General features: G+C 46.4%; 1 protein-coding gene across 3 annotated transcripts; it reads left to right on the forward strand.

Annotated features, from left to right (window-relative positions):
• Window positions 1-74: 74 nt before the first annotated feature.
• Window positions 75-22,087, forward strand: KAT14 (lysine acetyltransferase 14). 3 transcript variants are annotated; one of them, XM_069799879.1, is made up of 10 exons: window positions 75-348; window positions 2,768-2,886; window positions 4,914-5,035; window positions 7,564-7,745; window positions 8,277-8,696; window positions 9,673-10,244; window positions 10,792-10,928; window positions 11,425-11,600; window positions 14,779-14,969; window positions 21,480-22,087. In XM_069799879.1, exons 1-10 carry the CDS (start codon window positions 75-77, stop codon window positions 21,627-21,629), a joined length of 2,343 nt encoding a protein of 780 aa, XP_069655980.1. In that variant the 3' UTR covers window positions 21,630-22,087. The 3 variants fall into 3 exon arrangements, with proteins under 3 accessions (XP_069655980.1, XP_009921219.2, XP_069655979.1); XM_009922917.2 differs by lacking the exon at window positions 21,480-22,087 and adding an exon at window positions 17,638-19,523; XM_069799878.1 differs by lacking the exon at window positions 21,480-22,087 and adding an exon at window positions 17,638-19,523 and having other exon boundaries at window positions 8,280-8,696.
• Window positions 22,088-22,531: the final 444 nt, after the last annotated feature.

Below are 22,531 nucleotides of genomic sequence, written 5' to 3' on the forward strand. Positions count from 1 at the left end.
CCTCGGTACTTTGACTGTCGAGGCTTGGCTGGCGTGGATGGACTTGTCAACGTGGGGAGGAATAGCTCCTTGTTATGCAAACGCCATCTAGGATGGCTAATAACGTTCACATGAGTGGGCTGCTGAGCCGCCACGATGACGAAGCCACCAGGACCTCCACCTCAGAGGGCCTGGAGGAGGGTGAGGTGGAAGGGGAGACCCTCCTCATCGTCGAGTCCGAGGACCAGGCTTCTGTGGATTTATCGCACGACCAGAGCGGGGACTCTCTGAACAGCGACGAAGGTGACGCGTCCTGGATGGAGGAGATGTCCTATTACTGCGAGAAGTGCCAGAAGTGGATTCCAGCAAGTAAGCCTGCCGGCTGGGTTACGTCTCGCTCGCGTTGCCCCGGTTGTTGCAGTTACGCTGTCCCGCGTACCTGTTTTACGGGGCAGCTCCTTCTTTAGGTGTATCCCATCCCATGTTGGAGGAGAAAGGCTGTCTTGGCATTGCCTGATGCCAGCGGTGCGCGTTACAATCCATGAACTGTACGGGTGTCCGAAGCTGGTATTCCCTGTAAAGAAATGGGACCGGCGTCTTTAATTAGTAGAGAACAAGGGTACGACTTCAGAAACACGCGCGCCCTCCCGAGCCTCGCCGCTGGCCTATTTAGGGGACTTTGGCCAAGCAACTTGGCCCCTGCGCTCACTCGGATAAAGATAATGACCCTCGGTGTAAAGCTCTGGGGAGGAAAAGGGCTTTGGGATGGTGTTGCTTTTTCTGTTTTTTTCTGGTCAGTTTGTCACATCTGTGGAGCATATGGCTAAATCTCAACCTTCATGGTTTGCCGGTAATGTGAATTTAAGTTAGCTTTCACAGAAGCGTGTCCAGCCTGTGTCAGCTAGCTCTGGGACGCGTTTGCAGCAAACTGCAGAACTTGATCCCTCTGCTACTGCTGCTTGACATTAGATACATGTTGTTAGCAACCTAACGGACTAGACTATACTTTCTAAATTGTGGATTATTGGATCTATTATTAGATCCAAAAGCTAGATCTGATAATCTAAGCTTAGCTTAGATTGCTAAACACCTTTTGGTTTGGGGGTTTGGGGTTTTTTTTTTGAAATTTTTGGTGTTTTTTTATTTTGTGTTTGTGACTCTTCAGGTGGCACCTGCCTTGCAGATGTGTCAGAGCTGCCCTTTTTGCCATCTTAAAATTTGCCAGAAGTCACAGTGTAGAAATCGCCTCTCGAGGCACGTTAGTGAGTGTTTGGATGTTAATGTGGTGGAACCAGCATCATCCTATTAAGGTAGTACGCAGTTAAAGGGACATATTAACTTGAAATGCATTAATTAAAAAAAAAATGGAGCAGAGTTAAAGGTAGCATGAGAGATCTCATCTTACAGCCCTTGATTTAACACTCAATTTGTTTTATTTTACAAAGATGTTCCTCTCTCTCGTTGCTGTGGAACAAATCCAAAGAACAGAAAAAAGCCAATCACAGAGCAACAGTAACTAGATACAAATGTACAAAGTAAACGAGCTGGAAAAGGGAAATACTGTTCTCTTTGCTAATTGTTCAGTTATATGGATATCAGTTGTCACTTGTGAAAAGCACCAACATGCTCAGACAAATAATCACTTTTTACATTGAATTGCCATGTTGAAATTCTGTCAATCTACTAAGTGTGGGGGGTTTTCCCCCATCAGACACAGGTGCAACTTTAATAGCTAGATTCTGTAATTCATTATGGAAGCAGAGCATCTATTACAAATGCTTGCTCTGGTGTCATTATACAGTAAAAGAGATGTCATACTTTTAGAGAAAGACCTTTTGTGTGTGAATTTTCAGAAATGCCGTAGTCTTAACTGTTTCCCTGTCCTGTGATTTTATTTTTTAATTTTTCATATTTGTGTAAATTAACCCCTGGTGAGTTTAGAAGTTCTGATTCATACGATGTCTTTTTTCTCTGCTGCAGAAACATAGAATTAGAGCCTGTAACTTCAGGTTTTACGGGTGGCTGTATCCCAGCAGATCGCTTTTGTTCAGACAAACTTTTATGCAGGGTTAGCTTTACACAGCAAAAAGTGCTTTGCTGAGTTGGGATCTAATGCATCAACTGCAGTAAAGAAAAAGTGTTTGCTGATAACATTGGGCCGTTCTTTTGGCTCAAGGAAAGCAGATCTTCCCCTGATAGGAGAAATAAATACCTTAAGGCTTCACACCGTGTCTGCTCCAGTGCATCCCGGAGGCTGCTGTAAACAGGGACTGGCAACCTTACTTCAGTAACAATTCATGGACAGGGGAAGAGAGAGCTGTAAAGACATGCAGCAGTGAGTGGGAAGATGACGTGGAAGAGAATGCTTGTATATTCTGGTAGCTTTTGCAGTGGCATACCTTTTTTTAACAGGTCAGCTTTTTTTTTTAAGTAGAGTGGGAAAACAGTTATTTATTGAAGTATATAGGTTATCCTGGGGAGCAAGAAGGAATGAGAAATGCAGCGGAAACAAGGAAATCTTTGGCTTTGTACCTGCTTTCAGATGTTAAGTAGAATGCCCCTTTTCATGCCTGTGCTCTTCAGTTGGTCACTGCTGGAGCTGTGAAAGGAACCTGTGCCTTCCATCGCCGCGAGTTCCGATGCTTCCTGGGAACTGTCTGGCTCTCTGGACTCTGGGAAAAAGGCAAAAAATACTTTTCTGCCTGATGTTGTAGGAAATCGAAATCTCCTTTGCAGCACTTTTTCCTATAAAAGGACTGAGAAATTGATTTTTGCCTATTCATTTTAGGTCAACTGAGAGAACAGCTCAGCTACCTCAAAGGAGATAACTTTTTCAGATTTACTTGCTCTGATTGCTCAGAAGATGGGAAGGAGCAATTTGAACGGCTGAGATTAACATGGCAACAAGTAAGTAAAATGTTTGTGGCAGCAGAGCAACCACAGGACTTTCTAAAATTGTTGTTTGTTGTGTATGTGCTACCTAGAAAAGGAGGATCAGGTATAGGTAACACAGAAACATATGCATGAACTTCAGAAATTAATTATCTACGGATTGCCTGCATATTAGAACTTGGGCATTTGGCAGGTAGATTGAAAGATAATCATACAAACCACATTCCTTTTTTTTCTTCTTTTTTTTTTTTTTCTTCCCCTTATGTTGCTCATGAATTCATGGCTTCGGGCAGGTTTGGAAAAGCAAAATGAATGCAATTTGGCTGCTAGGCATGAACAGTTTTTTGTTTATATGAGCAAATGTAAAACTAGTGAGGTGGCAACATACAAACAGAAAGCTTGCCAGGTCCCTGAACACAAAGCTCCAACCTGACTGCTTACTCATTAGCAGCAGTCCTTGCTGGAATTTGCTATTTCGGTCACTTGCACACCTGAGCAACCAAAATAATTTCCATTATACAGCAACCACCGTATGGGTAGACTGACGTACATCGTCTTGCTCCAAGCAGGGCGCTGGAGGGGCAGGCGGGCGGTGCTGGTTCCCTCGGCATAAACCGAATTTGACCAGGCAGTAGCTGTTGCTCAGCATTAAGTGTTTCCACATGCTGAGCATCGGGCGGTATGCGCGAGGCATCTATTTGCATCCTTTGGGACAGCAGTGGTGTGTTGTCTCATAATAGATCATTTAAAACATCAGTACAGCCAGGTCTCTTCAGAGTGGCATGGGGAAGGGACAGACAAAATCAAAACGGGTGAGGAAGAAAGTTGACTAGTGAAGAGACCATCTCCCTAGGCTTCCAGCAGCCAGAGCTGCTGCTGCTTCTGGGTAAGTCGAATTGAGGGAAGTGGTCAAATCAACTTCTCTGACGTAGGAAAAATGGGGACAGTGATTTCTGGATTTTTTTCAGGGTATGTGGCCTCAACAGATCCTTCTCTTTAGCCAGTTGAGAAGAGAATTGATTTTGAAGTCCTGAGACACTGTCCCACCTGACTTAAAAGCCACAAAGTCCTAGATAAATAGTTATCAAATTAAGAGGGGTTGCAAGGCAGAGATAGGGTCCAGGGAACACTAAAGCTGTCCGTATTTCCTCATTTTGGCATCTTCAGCAATGCATTCCAGAAAGCTACGGCCCACTGCGAGGAGACCCAACTCCCTAAGAAAAACACATTTCAGACTTCTCTGACAGTGAAGAACAAGTCCCTATTAGAAGTAGTATCCAACCGAGGCTGTGTGATTGTTGAAAGATGGTCCCAGCCCAGCTGACTTGAGTTGTATTCAAATGAATTGGGTAAATGTAATTAACAGTTGATCACCTAGGATCTACTTACAAAGAGGTGTGATATTTGTCAAACCTGCCCTTTAGTTTAGGTGTGTAATAGGCCAGACTGAATTTGGTTGTGAAACACGAGTGAGCTGTAAATTGATTGTGTTTAATGAAAATCACCTAGAGACAACTTATTTCTTATAGACAAACTTAGTTCTTGCATACCCAGAACAATTAGTAGATATGTAATTTTACAGAGAGTTTACAGTCTGTACGGTTTGAAATGTAACAGTAAGTATCCAGAAAGACCGTTGTCACTACCTTTCTGATGGATCAGATAGTGGGTTTACTTGTGACCATTTTTTTGGAAAGACTTTTTCCCTACCTCCACACTACATTCAGACCCCAGCTGTGATATAATTCATTTCTACAACCACTGCGAAAGCTTGTATCTCAGCATAAACCTGCATGACTAGGCAGCTTGTTATTCCCTTGGGATGGAGAAATCTCTGGGAGAATGTGCATCTAACAATAGAAAGACGAGAACGGGCAGCATGAAAGCAGGAAGAAGATGGATTGCAGAAGTTGCCTGTGAGATGTTGCAAAAATAAGATGTTTATGAGGGAGCAAAGATTTGTGTGTGTGTGGCGGCTGTGGGGGGCAGTTCAGCAGATGAAGCAGAAGGGATTCACTTGTATCCAACACTTTCTGTTCCAGGTTGTCATGCTGGCAATGTACAATTTGTCTCTGGAAGGAACAGGCCGTCAGGGGTACTTCAGATGGAAAGAAGATATTTGTGCTTTTATTGAGAAACACTGGACTTTCTTATTAGGGAACAGGTAAAGACGTGATGCTTCCCTGAGGGTCTGGTTGGTGAGCCAAAGGAATTAAAACCTGTTATACAGGTGGACAAGAATCCTGGTTAATTTGGTGATGTCTCTTTTGAGCCTTACTGGTGAGAACATTGGAGGATTTAATATTGAGAACCTGAATGTGGGCATGAAGGGTACTCTTGAGAAAGAATAAGCATTTCTTAATGGGGGAAAAAAACCCAAAAATTTCACACAAAAGCAATGTAAATGCATATATTTTGGATTATTTCTTATTTTCCTTTAGCTAGCGTATGAACCTGCAAAGCCTTTGAGTCTTTCTAAATAGTCACAACGGATGGGCTAGTCCTGATGTCACTGGGCTTTAAAGAAAAAAAAGAGGTCCAGCAAAGTACCATGTTACTTGGCTATAAAGCTTGCAGGGACCAAGTTCTCCAAAAAGGAAGATTGGGCCTCAGATTGTTTTGGATCTTAATAAAATAGCTTTTACGTAGCAGGCATTACAAACTGCTGAAATGTTTTTCAGTGTGCGTAAAGAAAGAAGCTGCCAGAGGAAGAACCCTTCTCGTAAAGGGCAGCCTTTGCAGCACGACGAGTCGTGTGCTGTATAGACGAACGGCACATTTTTTCTGAGCGTGCTGAAGCTGTGTCAACCCCAAATCTCACTGTTAATGCATGCGCTACGGAGGCAGGGAAGGAACTGAGCAAGCCTTCGAAGTTGTAGATTTGATTGACTTCATAGCTTCTATTCTTCCATGGGGATTTCTCTGTTGTAAGATCTGGGCTTTCTCCCTAACCAGCTTTGCTCTTTGGCTTTGCTTTCCTTGCTTGTCTGTCCCTCCTTGCTCTGTTCTCAGAAATGTTAGTATTTGTCCTCTCTGGAGACCACGGGGACTTTGACAGGAAGGCGGCTGATGGCCCAGTGTCCCTTGCCCAGGGAGCCACCACCTCCCAGGGTTCGCTGCTGCCTTTTGAGACCTGCCCTGGCAACTGGGCACTCCTTACTCTTGATTAAAATTCAGGTGAAATGATCACTGGCCTCAGATACAGTCTCCCCACTTTCCTGGACAGGCCACTGATGGAGCAGGGACAGCTGAACCGTATGTGTAGCAGTTCAAGGTGTGCAATGCTTTACTTTCTCGGCATACTAAAATACAGCTTATCCAGACTTAGTCTAACGCTCCGGACTCTGATCTGGGGCACCTGAGTTTAATCCCCCACATTTGAGGGTCAGTACCCCAAGGTGTGTAATTGCAACACTCGGACAGCAGCGAATACCTGCTCGGCCAAGCTCAGCCCGAGTACTGAAGTTTTTGCCAGTGGAGATGTGCAAAGGTGAGAAGGAATCCTGAGGTCCTGTGCAAATACGGGTTTAGACTCTGCACCGTGAACCTAATTCTCCAGTGTCCAAGGGAGTACCTCAGTTACTGGCTACAGGGGCAATTTTTTAAGATTTCTTCTCACTTCTTCCCTAAACGACATCTTAGTTAGCCCTGTGACCAGGAACAAAAAGTGCTCAGATGCCCAGTACGCTGCCCTGCAGAGTGAAAGGCTTAACTGCAGCTCCCTGCCTCCAAGTGGCCAAAAACGCAAAAATAGTTCAGTGAGTGTGGCTGATGGGTACGTTGACTAGTAGGGATCCTCTTCCCCATGCTGCAGGAGAGGTTTGGTGGGAGAAAACCCTAAGCAGAGACAGAGCTCCAGTGTGTATCGCATGCATGCGTCTGTGGGACAAGCATACGTACCCTGTTACCTTGCCACTTCCCACAGCTCTGTTGTCCTCGGTGATTTATTTCTCAGATCCCTAACTGTGCTTCTCTGCAGCGCCTGACAAGGCGGCAGCTACGGAGGGCAGAGCGGTCGGATCCCAACCCCCTTTGTGAATTCAGCCTTAGGGATCCTGTCCTACAGCTCTGGGCTCGTGCTTTGCTAAATGAAATCTCAAAGTTGTCAAGGCAGGCATTTAAATTAAGTTTGTCTTTCCTTCTGTGTGAAGTGAGACCTTTATCACTACCTTTCCCTTGCCTCTCCCATCCTGTCCTGTTTGCCGTCTTCAGTAATGGAATAGGGCTCTGCATTGTCAGGTCAACACAGCTATCACTAGGATCCTGTTCCCGTTCTTGTATCGTCAAATCGTTAACGAAGGTAGCAACGTCAGCATTTGAAAGCTGGAGGTTCCAGTGGCAGGGTAGACCTCTCCTCTGTAGGCTCAGCGTATGGCAGCTCATTGACAAAACAAAAATTGCGTTTCGCCATGCTGCATTTGCATGGCATTTATGGAGCCTATGTACGCAGCGCTTTGTGCATTAGAGCCCACCAGTACACCGTAGTTTGCTCTTCAGAGTGGTTGTTTGAGAAGAAATTAATTAATCTTTCACCTCTTTGGGGGGGGGGTAGGGAGTACGTCATCCCCCTGCATCAGTGCCAGTGGCAGGACCACTCTGCCTTTTCCACCCTGATGGAGGGAGGAGGCTTCAGGATGAAAATCCAGCTGTTGAATGGGGACCTAACGCTTGTTTTCCCCTCGCCCACCATAGGAAAAAGACCTCAACATGGTGGAGCACAGTTGCTGGCTGTCTCTCTGTGGGAAGCCCCTTGTTTTTCCGCTCAGGGGCACAGGAATTTGGAGAACCGGGATGGTGGAAACTGGTTCATAATAAACCCCCAACAATGAAACCTGAAGGAGAGAAGCTGTCTGCGTCTGCACTAAAGGCAAAAGGTAACTCTTTCCCCAGTGGTGTGTAGGTTCCTAGTTGGGCCAGAGCTGGAAGACGTGAGAGGAGTTTACTTAAAACCACGTGTTTGTGTGCATGGACAGTTTCTTAGTTTTGCTCTGCTGTAATGGTTGACTTAAGAGGACTGCGGTGCATACACTGTAGCGTGAGAAGCCTGTTTTATTTTAGTACCTTTTTGCATTGTGCTAACTGATTTAAAGACTTTTGAGATTTTTGCAGGGTTTTTTTTTTAGCTGAAATCTACAATTTCGCTGCTCCTCTTTACCCTGGGGAGGGTGTTTTATCTTTTGTCACTAGATGCAAATTCCCTTCTGTGCAGAGGAGCAAGACTGGGGCTTCAATGAGGCTTTAGTGGTGCATTGGCTTTACGCTACATGGCCCAGAGTGCATTTCTTGTATATATTGAAAACACATCGTCTAAGATTTGTAGTCGATGTGTTTTTATGACCGTATAGTATGTATCCGGTGACTGCAGGAGCCCAGTGTCTGTTAGGATAAGTAAACTACTTCTTTAGCAGCTTCAAAGCCACCTCTGGATCCCATCATTACTGTGGAAGGACTCAGGAAGCGAGTAAGCCGCAATCCGGTCGAATCGGCCATGGAGCTGAAGGAGAAGAGATCTCGCACTCAAGAAGCCAAGGATATTCGGAGAGCCCAGAAGGAGGCAGCCGGCTTCCTGGACCGGAGTACTTCCTCCACTCCCGTTAAATTCACCAGTCGAGGCCGTCGTCCCGATATCGTCCTTGAGAAAGGAGAGGTGATCGACTTCTCCTCCTTGAGCTCTTCAGATCGTACTCCTCTGACTAGCCCTTCTCCTTCCCCATCGCTGGACTTCTCTGCTCCTGGCACTCCAGCCTCGCATTCAGCTACTCCCAGCCTTCTCTCAGAAGCAGATCTCATCCCAGATGTCATGCCACCACAGGCTCTGTTTCATGGTAAGAGACGCCACGTATTTGTTTAATAATGAGCCGCACGTAGTTGTCTAGGAAGATGTTAAAAAAAAACCTCCCAATGAGCTGCACGGTCTTTTCAAGATCAGAGGGAAAGTAACCGGTAATCTGTTTGTCTTAGTTACATGTAAGTCTTGATTAATTTTCCATAGTTGTATAGCCAGCTTCTAAGGGCAGAAGAAGCCACCGTTATCATCTTCTGAGGGATCCTGAATAAACAGTGGGTAGAAGATTTCACCTAGCAACTGCTGCACCACTCTGCATAAGCATTTCACTGCAACACAGATTACGCTGTTAGATAGCAATTCTAATTTTGTCTTGAATGTTTTTAAATGGAGGAAATTTTATTCTCATGGTAATGTTCCACTAGTTTTGTAATTTTGAACACGCCGATTAACAGATGCTAGATTTCAGTCAGGTTGCAAAGTAGTGATGCAGGCTGAATGCTGTTAGTTCCTTAAGAAGCCAGACCTCAATCTAATTGGTAAAGTAGAGAATAAAGTAATTCTTGATGGAAAGAAGAATAGTCAGGTTCTGTAGGGGGACAAATCCTGTGCTTCTGTAACTCCTAATTGTTCCCTCAGATTAAACAGAACTTCTCCAGGGTATGCTAGCTGAAGATATAGCTCACCAGCTTGACCATCTGATCCCCAGTCTTCAGGAATTTTCAACAATTTCACATTTGTCAAAGGGCATGAGCTTGCAGCTCAGGAGTGCTATGTTTTCAGCTGCCAAACTGCAAGACACCTTGGGAGCAGGATTGATTCTGTGTCCTGAAATTGGACTCCTTATGGTGTCTCCTGTCCAAAATCAGGAGGTCCAGAAGTATATAGAAAATGGAGTGTGTGGGGTAAACCCACATGATTTCTCCTTAGCAGAAAAGTCCTGTGACAACCCTTTTTGAAATGGGGCTTTGATGCTGACATTGTTTTCCTCTGGATTATTTTGATCTGTTGAACAGATGATGAGGAGATGGAAGGAGATGGAGTCATCGACCCAGGAATAGAGTACGTGCCCCCTCCCAGTGGGACAGCCGGTGCCGGCACTGTGATAGCAAGTAGAAAAAAAGTGAAGACAGCTGAGCAGATCAAGCAAGAGGTGGAGAGTGAAGAAGAAAAAACAGAAAGGATGGAAGGTGACAGTGAAGATCCTGAAGAGTCAAACGCATCACTGCAGGTGAGGGGGCGAGACAAGAGGAAGCCACAGCTGGAGAAGGATGCTAAACCCAGAGCTCCCAAGCACACCTCTGTTAGCATCTATGAGGAAAAGCTGCTGCTGAAGCGACTGGAAGCCTGTCCCAATGCCATGAGCATGACCCCAGAGGCCCGGAGACTGAGGCGCAAGCTGATAGTCAGGCAGGCCAAGAGGGAAAGAGGACTGCCGCTCTTTGACTTGGACCAAGTTGTGAACGCTGCACTGCTCTTGGTTGATGGGATTTACGGAGCCAAAGAAGGAGGTGTTTCCAGGTCCCCAGCGGGGCAAGCGACGTACAGAACTACTAGCCAGGACTTCAGGATCTTGGACAGATACCAGGTGAGTGTCTCCAAATCTAAGTGAGCTTTTGGCGCTGGTTATTTTAGAGCTTTTGCTGCAAACAGCGGTGTCACCTTCAGGTTATCTGACTCCCAAAGTGAGAAGGATTATGTGAACAAGACTCATTTTGACTTGGGGCTGTGTCCCCACCAATGCTCTCGCAAGCCCCTTTCTTCTTGGGACATGCTCGTACAGCGCAGCTGTCTGTCGGTGTCAGCAACACAAATGTTTATGTATTTGTACTCCAGCCCTGCCCAAACACTGAAGGTGGATGCCAGGAAGTACCCAAATAGGCGGTTGCTCTTTCATGCTATGTAGGAGGGAGATCACCTGCAGTGCTTTTCTGAGCGATGTGTGCAGCTCGTCGGTTTGGGTGCTAAATCTGAGAGCGCACAGCAGAGTCCTCTGCGGTGGGACTGTCATGCTGTGGGTCCAGTCCGTCCTGTCCCATTGAAAGGCCCTTGTTCTCCCTCTGTTGACGTGATTCTCCTGTGTTAAGTCATTGACTAATCCTCCTGAAATGTTCTGCGTTTTTTTGTACACGTAGACGATGCTGCCTGCCATGAAGGGATATCGACAGCAGACAACGAAGTTTCTGTATCGACTGGTAGGCTCAGAAGACCTGCTGACAGACCACAGTATTGTCAGTCCTTACACATCCCGTGTCCTGAAACCTTACATCAGGTACAGATGGTCAGAGGTTGAATTTGCTCTTGGCTTTTGAACCGACAGCCCACGGAGAGGACACCTTTCCTGGGCAGTGCTCCTCACTCATCCTTGAAGTACAACCCAGTATACTATGGTAGGGCTGAAAGGATAGTGTTTTATTTAGCCGAGTAGTTAAACTGGCTCTGCATTGGGAAGGGGAATCTCCAAGGGGAATCACCGTAGTCATTCAATGCAAATTGCACCTGCTTTTGGGTCAGAACCATGATTTCCTTGCCTCTGCTGTAAGGACAGGCTGGCTTGGTGTGCTGCTGCTCCGGGAAGTGCCCTGGCCTCCGACACAAGGGTGTTTTTGCTGAGCTGGGTGCTGTTTTCCCACATGAATGGAAGAGACTGTTCTTTTGTTCCAAGTTGAGCATGTCAGAAAATATTTCATGGGCAGTACCCATTCAGCTGTAGTGGCAGTTATTGTTGCTCACTTGCTTTTTGTGTTTGCTTTTCATGTTACTGGCAGGCGCGATTATGAGACAAAGCCCCCAAAACTCAGGCTGCTGGCAGAAATCCGGGCGTATCCGCACAGGAATGATCTCAACTGGAAGGCTGAGCCAGAAGCACCCGTTGATTACTGCTATGTTCGCCCTAATCACATCCCCACTATAAACTCCATGTGCCACGAATTCTTCTGGCCTGGTAAGATTCCTTCAACGCTTGGTTTTCTAAGAAGGAAGTGGTTTTGTTCAGAAAAAATATTCTTGGGCCAAATTTTTCTTCAGTTGGTGTCTGGCTCGGTTCTTAGAAAACCATTATCTGATGTCATAGGAATGCAGCTGAGATGGAGACATGGGTTTGGTGTCTTTGTCTTTTGAGATCATTTAGAACTGGGCAATTAGGCCCTAATTAGCACAGCACTTAAAGAAATAGGTTGTTTTGGGTAACACCATTGATGCCAATAGGAGTAGTCAGTTACTAAAATTAAGCGTCCAATGAAACGTTTTGCAGAATCAGGGGCTGAAGTAGACAGTTTTATGCCAGAGTTCTACTGCTCATTAGCTTCATGAGAAAGTTTCTTCCTAGCAGCCATAAGCTGGATATGTTGTTGGAGTGAAGTCTCGGAATCGCACTTACAACTCCAAGCTTCACTGTGATGTCCTTTATTTCTTCAAGCCTCAGTATCTGCAAGGTATGGGAAAGCTTGGGTATCGATTTTTCTGTGTAATTTCTTGAACTGTAGGCTCTTTGGCGACAGTGGCTGCCCTTTATGGGGACAGTTATGAGCCTGTAGTCTTTAGTTCTTCTGAAATAATAATAGTGATGTTCATCTACTGCATGGATCAGCTTCTGATCAGCAAACAACGCGGCAGACAAATTTAGAAAAGTACAGTACAAACAGTACACACCTTAATTCCAAGTAACTGTTTGCTTTACGTTTTGATTTGCAGATAGTGATTCAACAGGGTTTCTAGTTCAGCAGCGCTCATACGCTGCAGTCAGGATCGGAGCTCTTTGTGCTACTCATTGTCCAAATTGTACAATTCAGGGGGAGATAACGTGGCATATCTTCCCTTTCACAAGCTGTTTTGGAGCTCTTGAGAGACACTTGCAATCCCAACAGAGGTTGAACCTCTTTGTCATAGTCTTTCCTCTTCTGATAACACATTTGAAGTTCTGGCCAAGTTGGGTCGCACCTTCATTAAGTTCTTCAGGACTCACCCTGTTTTATTTAATGTAAGGAGCGTGGGTGTGTTCCACCCGACTGTGAACTGCTCATCATTAAATCAGAAAGCTGACACTCCCATCAGTCCCCACACAGGAATCAAAATCTCTTCCATGGTGTAAATTTTCTGAGGCTGGGATTATATGATGCATTGCATCTTGATTCTGTTTAGCAGGAGAGGTAAGTGAGGAGGTGGTACTTCAGGAGATAAAGCACGGTGTCTCTGTGGATGGGAAGAGTTTAGCTTCACAACGGGCTGGTACAACTGAGGAAGGGGTGGGATACGCAGCTGGGAGGGCATCATTAAGCTAGCACCCTTGTTCAGAGAAATGGCTGTAATTCCGCCTAAGTTTAGGCATCCGAAGCACGTGTGCTTGGGGAGTGCTGTCGTCAGTAAATGACATCTTAGGTGTGCTCAGTTGCCTTCTAATAGCGATGCTCTCATTGACTGAATTCTCAAGTTTTAGGCGCTTCACCAGGTGGGGTGAGCGCAGGCCTTAGTTCTTCCGCCTCCCCAGATCCTTCCCGTCAGAGCTCTTCTTGTTTCTCACAAGGCAGAAACAAGTTTGCAGGTAGTTACCGCAAATGAGCTGATGTGAAGCAAGATTCCCCCTTGTCTCTCACGGTATCTTGTGCCTTCATGCCCTAACGGGAAACATCTCCTGAGCAGACGAGTGGTAAACCATACTGAGCTAAGCATCTTCCTACAGGAATAACTGCGTGCTGAGGGGACGGCACCATTTCATAGACGCCAGTGTGCTCAGGGCAATGTAGCGTTCCTGTACAGACACGCTGTAAGGCACTTCACAGTCAACTGCAGCCTTGAGATAATTAACGCGGCTCCCTATTGCCAATCGATTCCTCCCACGTCTTACTCCACCCAGCTTACTCTCGAGCAAGAAAATAATTCACCCGCTTATTTGTGCCTGGTGCCTTATGAAGTCTTGCATCTCATCAAGAGTGATAAACGTTACTGGAAAACATACTCTGCTATTTTGTTACGCCACGGTCCAAATATATCTGCGATTGCCAATTTGAGGCTGAAACTAACATTTATGGCACAGCTCCGCTATGCCTTGCACCTCATTTAGGGCCTGTCCACACAAATTACCAAGCAGCCTTTTGTGCCTTGAACTGCACTGCTTGGCCCTAACTTGCTGTGTGGGTGCTCTTAGGCTGGAGCAGCAATGTGATTAGGCGAGGTAACAAACTCCGCTCGCAAGTCGCCAGCCTCAGGTGTTTCTGTCCAGCCTCTGACTCACAGAAGCACCACTGCCCGAGAGCCTGCTTCGCGCCCCAAATGAGGGAATTTGCATGCTAAAAGCAAATGTTTTGATAGTGTTGAAAGCTGCGGTTGGGTTCACAGTGCAACTCCGCAAAGAGCGTGCTGAGTGAGCAGGAGCTGAAGGCCAGGTAGAGAAAAGAGATAGGAACCCTTGGCAGGTAATGCTACTAAAGCTGAAGCCCAGTTTCACGTCTGCTGTGTCTGGAGAGAATTTGCGGGAAGAACGGGATGGTTCACCCGGACTATCAGGCTGATAGACTCCAAACCACCCCCTTTGCTCGTCTGCAGCCAGGTCCTGGGCATTTGCTGACTGGAATGGGAATGGTGTACGCCAACCTGGTGCTGGCCCTGCCCGGGTGAAATGAAGCAGCAAACCCTTATCCATTAACGTCACTGCAGCCCTTAGGAGCCCCGGGCAAGGGGCGCAAACTTACTAGGACCCAATCCAGCAAACAATTGCACGTGCATATTTAGAACTGGGTCCTTAGCAGAGTCTGCTGATATGGCTCAGAGTAGAAACCATGGAAAGATTAGTTGGGTGCTGAGATCATGTGATTTTTTTTTTTTTTTTAAACCACCTTGGTTTAGAGAACATGCTTTTTGAGTTTTAGTTTCATCCTCCAGTCATTTGGGAAGAAATCAGCTTTGTTAATTTCTCTGTGCAAGAATCCCCACTACTAAGAAGGTCTCATTTTGTCTGTGTGTTTTGTTGAAGCATCTTTCGATATCGGAGCTTTGAAATACAGGTAAAAGGAAGGTATCAAGTGAGTGTTTCTAAAAGGCCTTAAACCCCTGAATTTCCGTGCAAGCGTGACACTTTTCTTTTGGTTTGCAATGCTTTCAACTGCTGTTTCTCTCTTTCTCCGTAGGAATCGATTTGTCAGAATGCCTGCAGTACCCAGACTTCAGCGTTGTCGTCCTTTACAAGAAAGTTATCATTGCCTTTGGCTTTATGGTGCCAGACGTGAAGTACAATGAAGCTTACATCTCTTTCCTGTTAGTTCACCCTGAGTGGAGAAGAGCTGGGATTGCAACCTTCATGATTTACCATCTTATCCAGGTAATGAAAAAGTCCCATGTCTCTGCTAAAGAACCAGCTGTCCCTTCCTCCTTGTGTGTACACACGCAAATATTAGAGAGTAAGTAGTGTTGTGTTCTTTCCTTCTGGCTCTTTCCCCTTGCCCTTTCTCTGTTTACACACCTGCACAGATTGTCAGCAGCCTGTGTGAACATTTATGGGGGGAAATAACCTCAAAAGCAGAAACTAAAATGTATTTAGAACAATAACCATCCTGGTCAGGTCCTCAGAATTAGTGAGATGCTATAGACTTAAACTGTTTTGGGATTAACTTTGTGTTCCTCAGTGGTCAGTAGTTCACATAACAGTAATACTGTAAATTTGGGGTTTAAAGGAGAAAGTGAGAGAATAGTGGGGAGGTTCAGTTAGAATCTATTGCAGCTTTCTTGGCTACCCCTGGAGGTTTATTCTGTGACCAAGGTCATTGCATTAAATCACTTTCTGATCTTAATCATTCTCTTTCACTTTTAATACTCTGGTTCAAATCCAGCTGAGTTGAAGATAAAGAATAAGTGTTTGCAACCGCATTCAAATTTGTTCAAACTAGCTTGTACTGGGCTTTGTTCCACAGGGACACTTGGGAAAATTAATCTGAGCTAACTAAACGGGTGGTATTAAAGTAGTTAAACTTCATGAAATCTCTGAATGAATATTGTTGTTCAGGTGGCCTTAATTCCATTCACTTTCTTGAATTAAATTGCAGGAAAGCCAGCTTAATTTTGAGTAAGGATGCAGACAGATGTCCTTTTCAGACCCCAACTGTGCCTCTTCAGGGCCCACAGTTTTACCACTCCCTGAACTCTCTTGGCAGAGCTGCCGGTGTGAAACATTCCTTAACTTGTTTTAGTCGAGATGAGCTGCACTAGCAAAAACTCGCCATTGAAACTGTTTTTCCTCATACTCATTTGGCTGAAGAGAGGTAGGGAGTGCTGGCAGAGCCTTGGGAACAGTGATCTGTACCTCGGAAAAGCAGTTTCCACTGAGAGTAGCTCTTCTGGGCCACCCGAGAGTAACTCTCCTACCTACACAGCTCTCTGCAGTGTCCACCTCTCTTTGCTCTACGTGTTAACACAGGCCACTAACCAATCTACTTTAAATTCACCCCTTACAATTCCCAAGCATCTCTGTGTAAAGTGTTTAAGTAAATTGCCCTCAACTGTAGACTGTTGATGTGCGATGTCAACACCTAGTGAGAACAGGCGCGAGCGATGCGCCAAGGTTTGCAGGGATCCAGCAGCTGGACTCGTGTCTCTCCAGCAGAGCTGGGAGGTATTGGCAAGTCAGCTGTAGAAAAGGATCCCAGCGTTTTGTAGAATGTATCACAGCCAATTAACCTAATTCTGCTTGCAGATAGACTAGCATAAAATTAGCATGTTGAGAAGAGCCAGGCAGGATAGAGGCTGATTAGGTTCACTAGCAATGAGAGATCACCATTGTACGTTCGGCTCGCATTAGATTTATTTTTCCATTGCTGACTATTTGTCAGTGGTAGGAGGCATTTAGTCATGTAGGAGAAGAAATGGTGGTTGTGACTTTTTGTTCCTCAATCGCGAGATTGTGTGCTGCTTTGTAGCCTGCTTGGGCTGACACCGGGGTCTGCTCTCTGTAGCTAGAGCCACTTTCATACACTGTTTGGATAAAGGGTAATTCTCTGTCTCTTGGATCAGAGTGCTGAGTTTGGGGATGAATTCTTGGGAACAGCATAATCTAACAGAAAATGTGTTGATGCAAATGGTGCCTCGATGCTGGGATTGTTGTCAGAAGTTACCCTCTAATGCGTCTGGCCCAGAGGACCAAACTGCATCTTCTTAATGATCTCATTCCAACTACCTTTTCCCCAAAATGGCTCCTGATTTTATCCCCCCCCCGCTTAAATCCCTGTGAGAGCTTTCCCTTTGAATGACCTACCTTGGAAATTTCCTAAAGGGTGTTATTGTTCCCACTTAGAGTTACAATACATTCAATATATATAGAATGCTATTAAAACACAAGATGAAAGCAGGAAAAAATTATTATATCGGCATCTTTATCAGAGTGCTGCTGGTTAGAATAATCTGGGATCTTTAAAGTAACTTCAGCCATGCCATTTGCTGTCTGAACTGAATTCCCTGCCTTCTCAGGAGGCGAGTGCTGTGCCCTGAAGGATGGGAGAGGAGGTGGGTGGGATAGACAGGAATTCCAGCGTGACAGCCCAGAGGTGCGCTGGGGCTGCTTGCGCGGTCCCAGAGAGCTCAGCTCTGTTTGCTGATGGGGAGGAGCACGGCGCCTGATCCTCTGGCATGTTTTGTCTTTTCTTCAGGCCATTGTTAATAAGTATTTGAGATCAGTGCTGTATACCGAGATTATTTTTAATTAACAATTACTTAGCAATTGACAAAGGAAAGCTGACAAATTATAATCCAAAACCTGCTTTCATTGTCAGAGAGTCCACGTTTCCCAGAAACAAAGGCTTAGAGGAACAGCAGCGCTCCCTTTGCCTTTCAGCTGTTGCTATGTGTGGTAACTTCTGTGTCGAGGCCTGTGATTTTCTCACATTTCCTCAGTAACTTAAATACTTGAACTGATGAAGCTCTTCACCTCCGCATTCCCCCAGAGGCTGTCTCATTCTCATGCTCTGATTCTTTTTTTTTTTTCCCCCCTCCCTTGGCAGACCTGCATGGGCAAAGACGTAACCCTTCACGTCTCTGCAAGCAACCCTGCTATGCTGCTCTACCAAAAATTTGGATTTAAGACTGAAGAATACATTTTGGATTTTTATGACAAATACTATCCCTTAGACAGCAAGGAGTGCAAGCACGCATTCTTTCTCAGGCTGCGGCGCTGATCCGTCCGAGCTGTCTGGGGGTCTGTGAAAAGCCCAATCAGTCAAGCAAAGAACTACCACAGCTTTCAGCGGAGGACGTTGGCTGCCACATGAGAGCTGGAACACACCAACGCCTTTATTCCTAGGACTTTGAATATCAACAGTGCTATGTTGTGTGCTGAAAGTGCAATCCAAGAGGACTGATTCCTACCCTCCAAGGGGAGAGGCCTGGAAATGCCAAGTGGGACATGCTGAAACCACTGGAAGACTGAAATTCTTTATGGGGAGTTTTCCTGCCACTGTTACTTTGGAGAGCCTCATTGAGAAACAAACAAACAAACAAACAAACACCTCCCCCCCCCCCCAATACTTGTCACTTCAGAGGGGGCCCATGGATTTCAGACTTCAAAACCTATCCAGGAAAAGTCGCGGGTTTTTTGTTTCTCTTTTTGTTTATGGGAAATGAATGTCTAAACTTAAATCATCCACAGTGTTTCTGTGATTTGATTGCTTTGTTAGGAACCATGTCTTGAATCTATGAAGAGAAATAAGATATTGGTGCATCTAGCTGGATGCTAACTTCAGGAAAGCTCTACACATGCCAGAACAGCAATACTGGAGCCATGTTTTAGGAATAATGAAGAGCGTGTGAACTCATGTGATCCCGAATGGAAGGCTCAGAGGAGATGTCTTTTCTTCTGCTCCTTCCCTACTGCCTTCCTTTCCCCTCGTTGACCCTGTGCTTAGTGTGAAGTTCTTGTAGTGCGCAGTGTTTTGTGTTCAGGAACAAGATGTCAAGCGGGTTTGTAGCTAGGCGAGGTAGGACACAACAGCTGCCAAATCAGCTCTTTGAAATCTTACAACCTATCTGCCAGTTGTTGATGCTGCAGATCAGCCCTTTGGGCACACCTCTAACCACAGAGCCAGCCTCGCAGGCTCCGGCATCCACCCCCTCCTGCTACAGACACTCTGGCTAAAAGAAACCCAGAACAAAAAGTCAGTGGTGATGTTTGAAATGCTCTGCTTTATAGAAGCAATCTGTTTGGAGCTCGGAGGGAGGAGAGCGTAGATGTGGGCCAGTTCCAGTTCTTGAAAGCATCTAGGCTGTGATTTCATGGCTCTATGTGTAAGTAAAGAGGAGAGCAAAGAATAAATAGAAATAATCAAGAATTAAAAAAATACAAACCCCAGACAGTTTCTGTGGTAGTGGGGTCTAGTCCTTTTACACAGTTTAGCAGCTTTGCTCTCTCCCTGACTTTTATTGCAGATGAACAGTAAGTTGGCAGTTTGCTCTGCTGCCTGACCAAAGGTCAGTCCATGCATTTTAAATACGAACCACATCCACTGTGCTGTTCCTTTCACATCAAGCCCCACAGAGAGCTACACAACAAATGTGACTTCTTTGTTCTTAATCCACCATGTATACCTGTTGGGTACCTGGCTATAGTAGTAGTTGCCTTAATGGAGTCTTCATTTTGGTAACAGCAGAGCGATGGACACAAAGTATGTTTTTGTGTAGCCAATGTATATTGTCACCAAAACAAAAATGGTGTTAGTGGGAGGGAAAAAGAACCCATCCAAGTGTTGTGTGCCCTAACATCCATGCACATTTCCGCCTGCTTTATGACTATGTGAAAATTTTCGATGTTACTGGTGTTATGAGTTAGCTGTACTTGGAAGGAAAAAGTATCTGTCTTTATGAATGGAATTAAATCCCTTCCCTTGGAAAAGCCTACCTGTAGTCATACTGTTTGTTAAGCTGCCTCTCCATCATCTTATTTCATTGAAATCTAGCAAACTCAAGGCTGATAGAGGGTGCAAAGCGTGTGTGTGGGCAGTGGAGCAAGGCAAGAAACTCCTTTATTTTTCTACTGGGCATCCACACAGAAGCTGCACACATGCAGGCCCCAGCAGGCTTTGTCCTTGAAGGTGACTGTGAAGATTTTGAGGAGCTGCTTGTTCTGTGCTTACGCCTCCGTGGCTTTGCCCCTCAGAGGGAGGATGCCAAGTGAAGAAGGTGTTAGAACTGCCCTGGGATTTCTGCTGTGCTACAGACCGCTTGTTTTATCCAGGTGGTTCATTTACCCCCAGATCCTTGAAGGCAATGAAGTGCCTGTGAGCCTTTGCACCTCAGCCATTTTGGATCTGTCTCTCACCTGCAAAAAGTACAAATACCAACATTTGCCTCCTTCAGGGAGACTGGTAAGAATGAGTTCGTTAAAGGTTACAGGGGGTGGGGGATGGAGATCAATATTGCTGTTCTGCAGGCTGCAGAAACACAAAATCACTTTGCAACTTCACAGGTCCACCAGCGTTTATGTGGGCATGGTTTGTTTCTTGCTAATTTGCCCATATTTATTGGAAAATCAGGTAATTAACTGCTAGACCTGTTATATACCACACTCCCAGGACTATAGGCTTAAGTTTTGATCCCTTGGTATTATCTTACGTGGAGGACACTCCACACCCTGTTCCTTAGTGTTGCCTGTGAAAATCTGGCATTGGCTTTGAACTGCTTTCCATGAGAACTTTCCCTGTTGATCCTAACGGCTTTGGTGAGAACAGGGTGCAAGCGTGGCTGGCTCAGGGATCGCTTTGTTGGTGGTCTGGGCAAAGATGAATAGCCGTAACTCTGTGACTTGCAAAGGGATCCCAGCAAACCAGATCTGAAGCACACTGGTGAAGCCTGCAGTACCTGTGCATTATTTCCTCTTGGCAACTCAAGCTGTCTGTAAGAGACAGTTTCTTTTACTCTGCTGGCTATATGGGTGAGCACTGAGCATGGGGCACTGTTTGGTGAGCAGAAATTCACCCCCCACTTTCAGCAAGAGTCTTCTGAGGACAGGAGGTTGAGGCCAGCCTTGTAACAGGCACTGTGTGAAGTCAGGTGTGCAATCTGATAGGGGCTGGCAGCCCTGGGGAAACATGCCAGGGTTGCCACGGAGCTCTGCCTGCCCTCACTAGGTCACCACCAGAATTAGGCAGCCTTTGGAGTGGCTATAAAATAGCTGCTGCAGCTCCATCTCTCTTTTTGTGGCCGCACAGGGACCACTACCAGCCTCCTCTCAGGAGAACGTTTCCTCCCCAAAATGTTGAATAATGAGAAGCCCGAATGGCTCGTAGCAGCTTAAGGCCACTGCTTGAATTGTCACACACAGCTGGCTTTCTCTGCAACGGATGAGGCTCTTCCGAGGCACGCGATGAAACAAACCGTGCTCTTAGCCCTCAGTTTCTCTGCTCTTTGTGCCTCGGAGACCAGCGTGATGAGTTACGTTAGCTGTGATTAAAAAGCCAGCATCTACCCCGCTTAATGACACAATTACTCCACGCTTCCCTGAGCTGTGCAGTGACTGTAGCAGTAATTGCGGTTGCCAAACGCACCTCGGTTTAACAGAACAAAGTTTTCCTGGAGAATAAAGGTGGAACCTCACCCTTTCTTAATAGGGCAGCAAAGCCCAAACCTTTCCACATGCTTGATACCTCACAACCAGGAAGCTGCCCACTGTGGTCAGCTTATCATGCCTGTTGATCTACAGTAGCTGAGCTGGGTAAACACTGGGATCATTCTGCATAGTAGTCCGTAATGTCGTAGAAGTAATACTTTGCAGTTTACTTTGCAAGACAAGTCTCTTTCCTGAGAGTCCTGATGTTGCACACGTATGTGCCAAATGCTTCTTTTCACATTTCAGATCCAGCCTGGGGGAAGAAGCAGAAGTCTGCTTGGTCCATTCACTGCCACCTACAGTGTGAGGATGTGCTTCTTTGCAGACCCACCTGCTTGTGATGATAAGCTCTTAGCAAGTGGTCGAGCTAAGCCGCCTTTATCCCTCTGTCTCTGACTACTTTGCTTACATCAGCTTGCTCCAGGAGGTAACCTGGTGCACGGGGTTGCTTCCCTCTAACCCTTGTGTTTTTTCTGGAGGAGACTCTCTCTCAGCAAACACTGCCTGCCGCATCAGACAGTGCAGGAAACCGAGCCCCTGCTGCTGTGATGGATGCGTAGCCAGTTCTTCTCCGCAAAACCAGCTGCCTCCTGCCCCTGCGGCAGCAAGCCAGACTGCCAGGTCCCGCTTCCTTCTCCAGGCAGCGTTAGTCAGGCAGAGACGGTGAGTTCAGCTGCTCCTGCTGCCTGCGGGAAGGGAAGGGAAGGGCAGCCGCCTGTGGCAAGAACAGGCGGCCACTGCCACAGAGCAGTGGGAGCGTATCTGCGCGGGTCCTGCCTCGACAGGACCCTTCCCACTGTGCTTCTCTACCAGCTCTTGTCAACAACGGAAACCCGCGGCACCTTCTTATGGGTGTAATTAAAAAAAAAAAAAAAGGTCGTGCTGGCAAACTTGTCCTCCTTCCCCTTGGGTTTGCGCTGGAGGCTTTCCTGCTGGCTCAGGCCCTGTGTCAGACTCCTTGGGAATGACAAGGGTGCTTCTCGCCTGGCCATGCCAGCTCTGCTGTGGTGGTGTGTGGCGGCGGGGCTCGGCCCCCCTTCTTCACAGGGGATGCCGAGATGCGGGGTTGGCACATCAGACCCGGGTCTGGTGGAGGCCCTTAAGGCCCAGAGGGAGATTTGGGTTGGCGCCGTGGTTCTCACACAAAACCTGCGGCTCACGGCTGCTGGGTTGGGGATGGCTGACGCTGTGCCGGCCCCATGGACACGGGGGGGGTCCTGCCCTCCTCCCAGCCACGGTACCGACCGCCGGGGCCTTCCCGAAGCACCGGCTTCCCCGGGAGGGGCAGAGCCGGTCCC

Source organism: Haliaeetus albicilla, chromosome 13, assembly GCF_947461875.1.
Source record: "Haliaeetus albicilla chromosome 13, bHalAlb1.1, whole genome shotgun sequence".
NCBI classification, from domain to species: Eukaryota; Metazoa; Chordata; class Aves; order Accipitriformes; family Accipitridae; genus Haliaeetus; species Haliaeetus albicilla.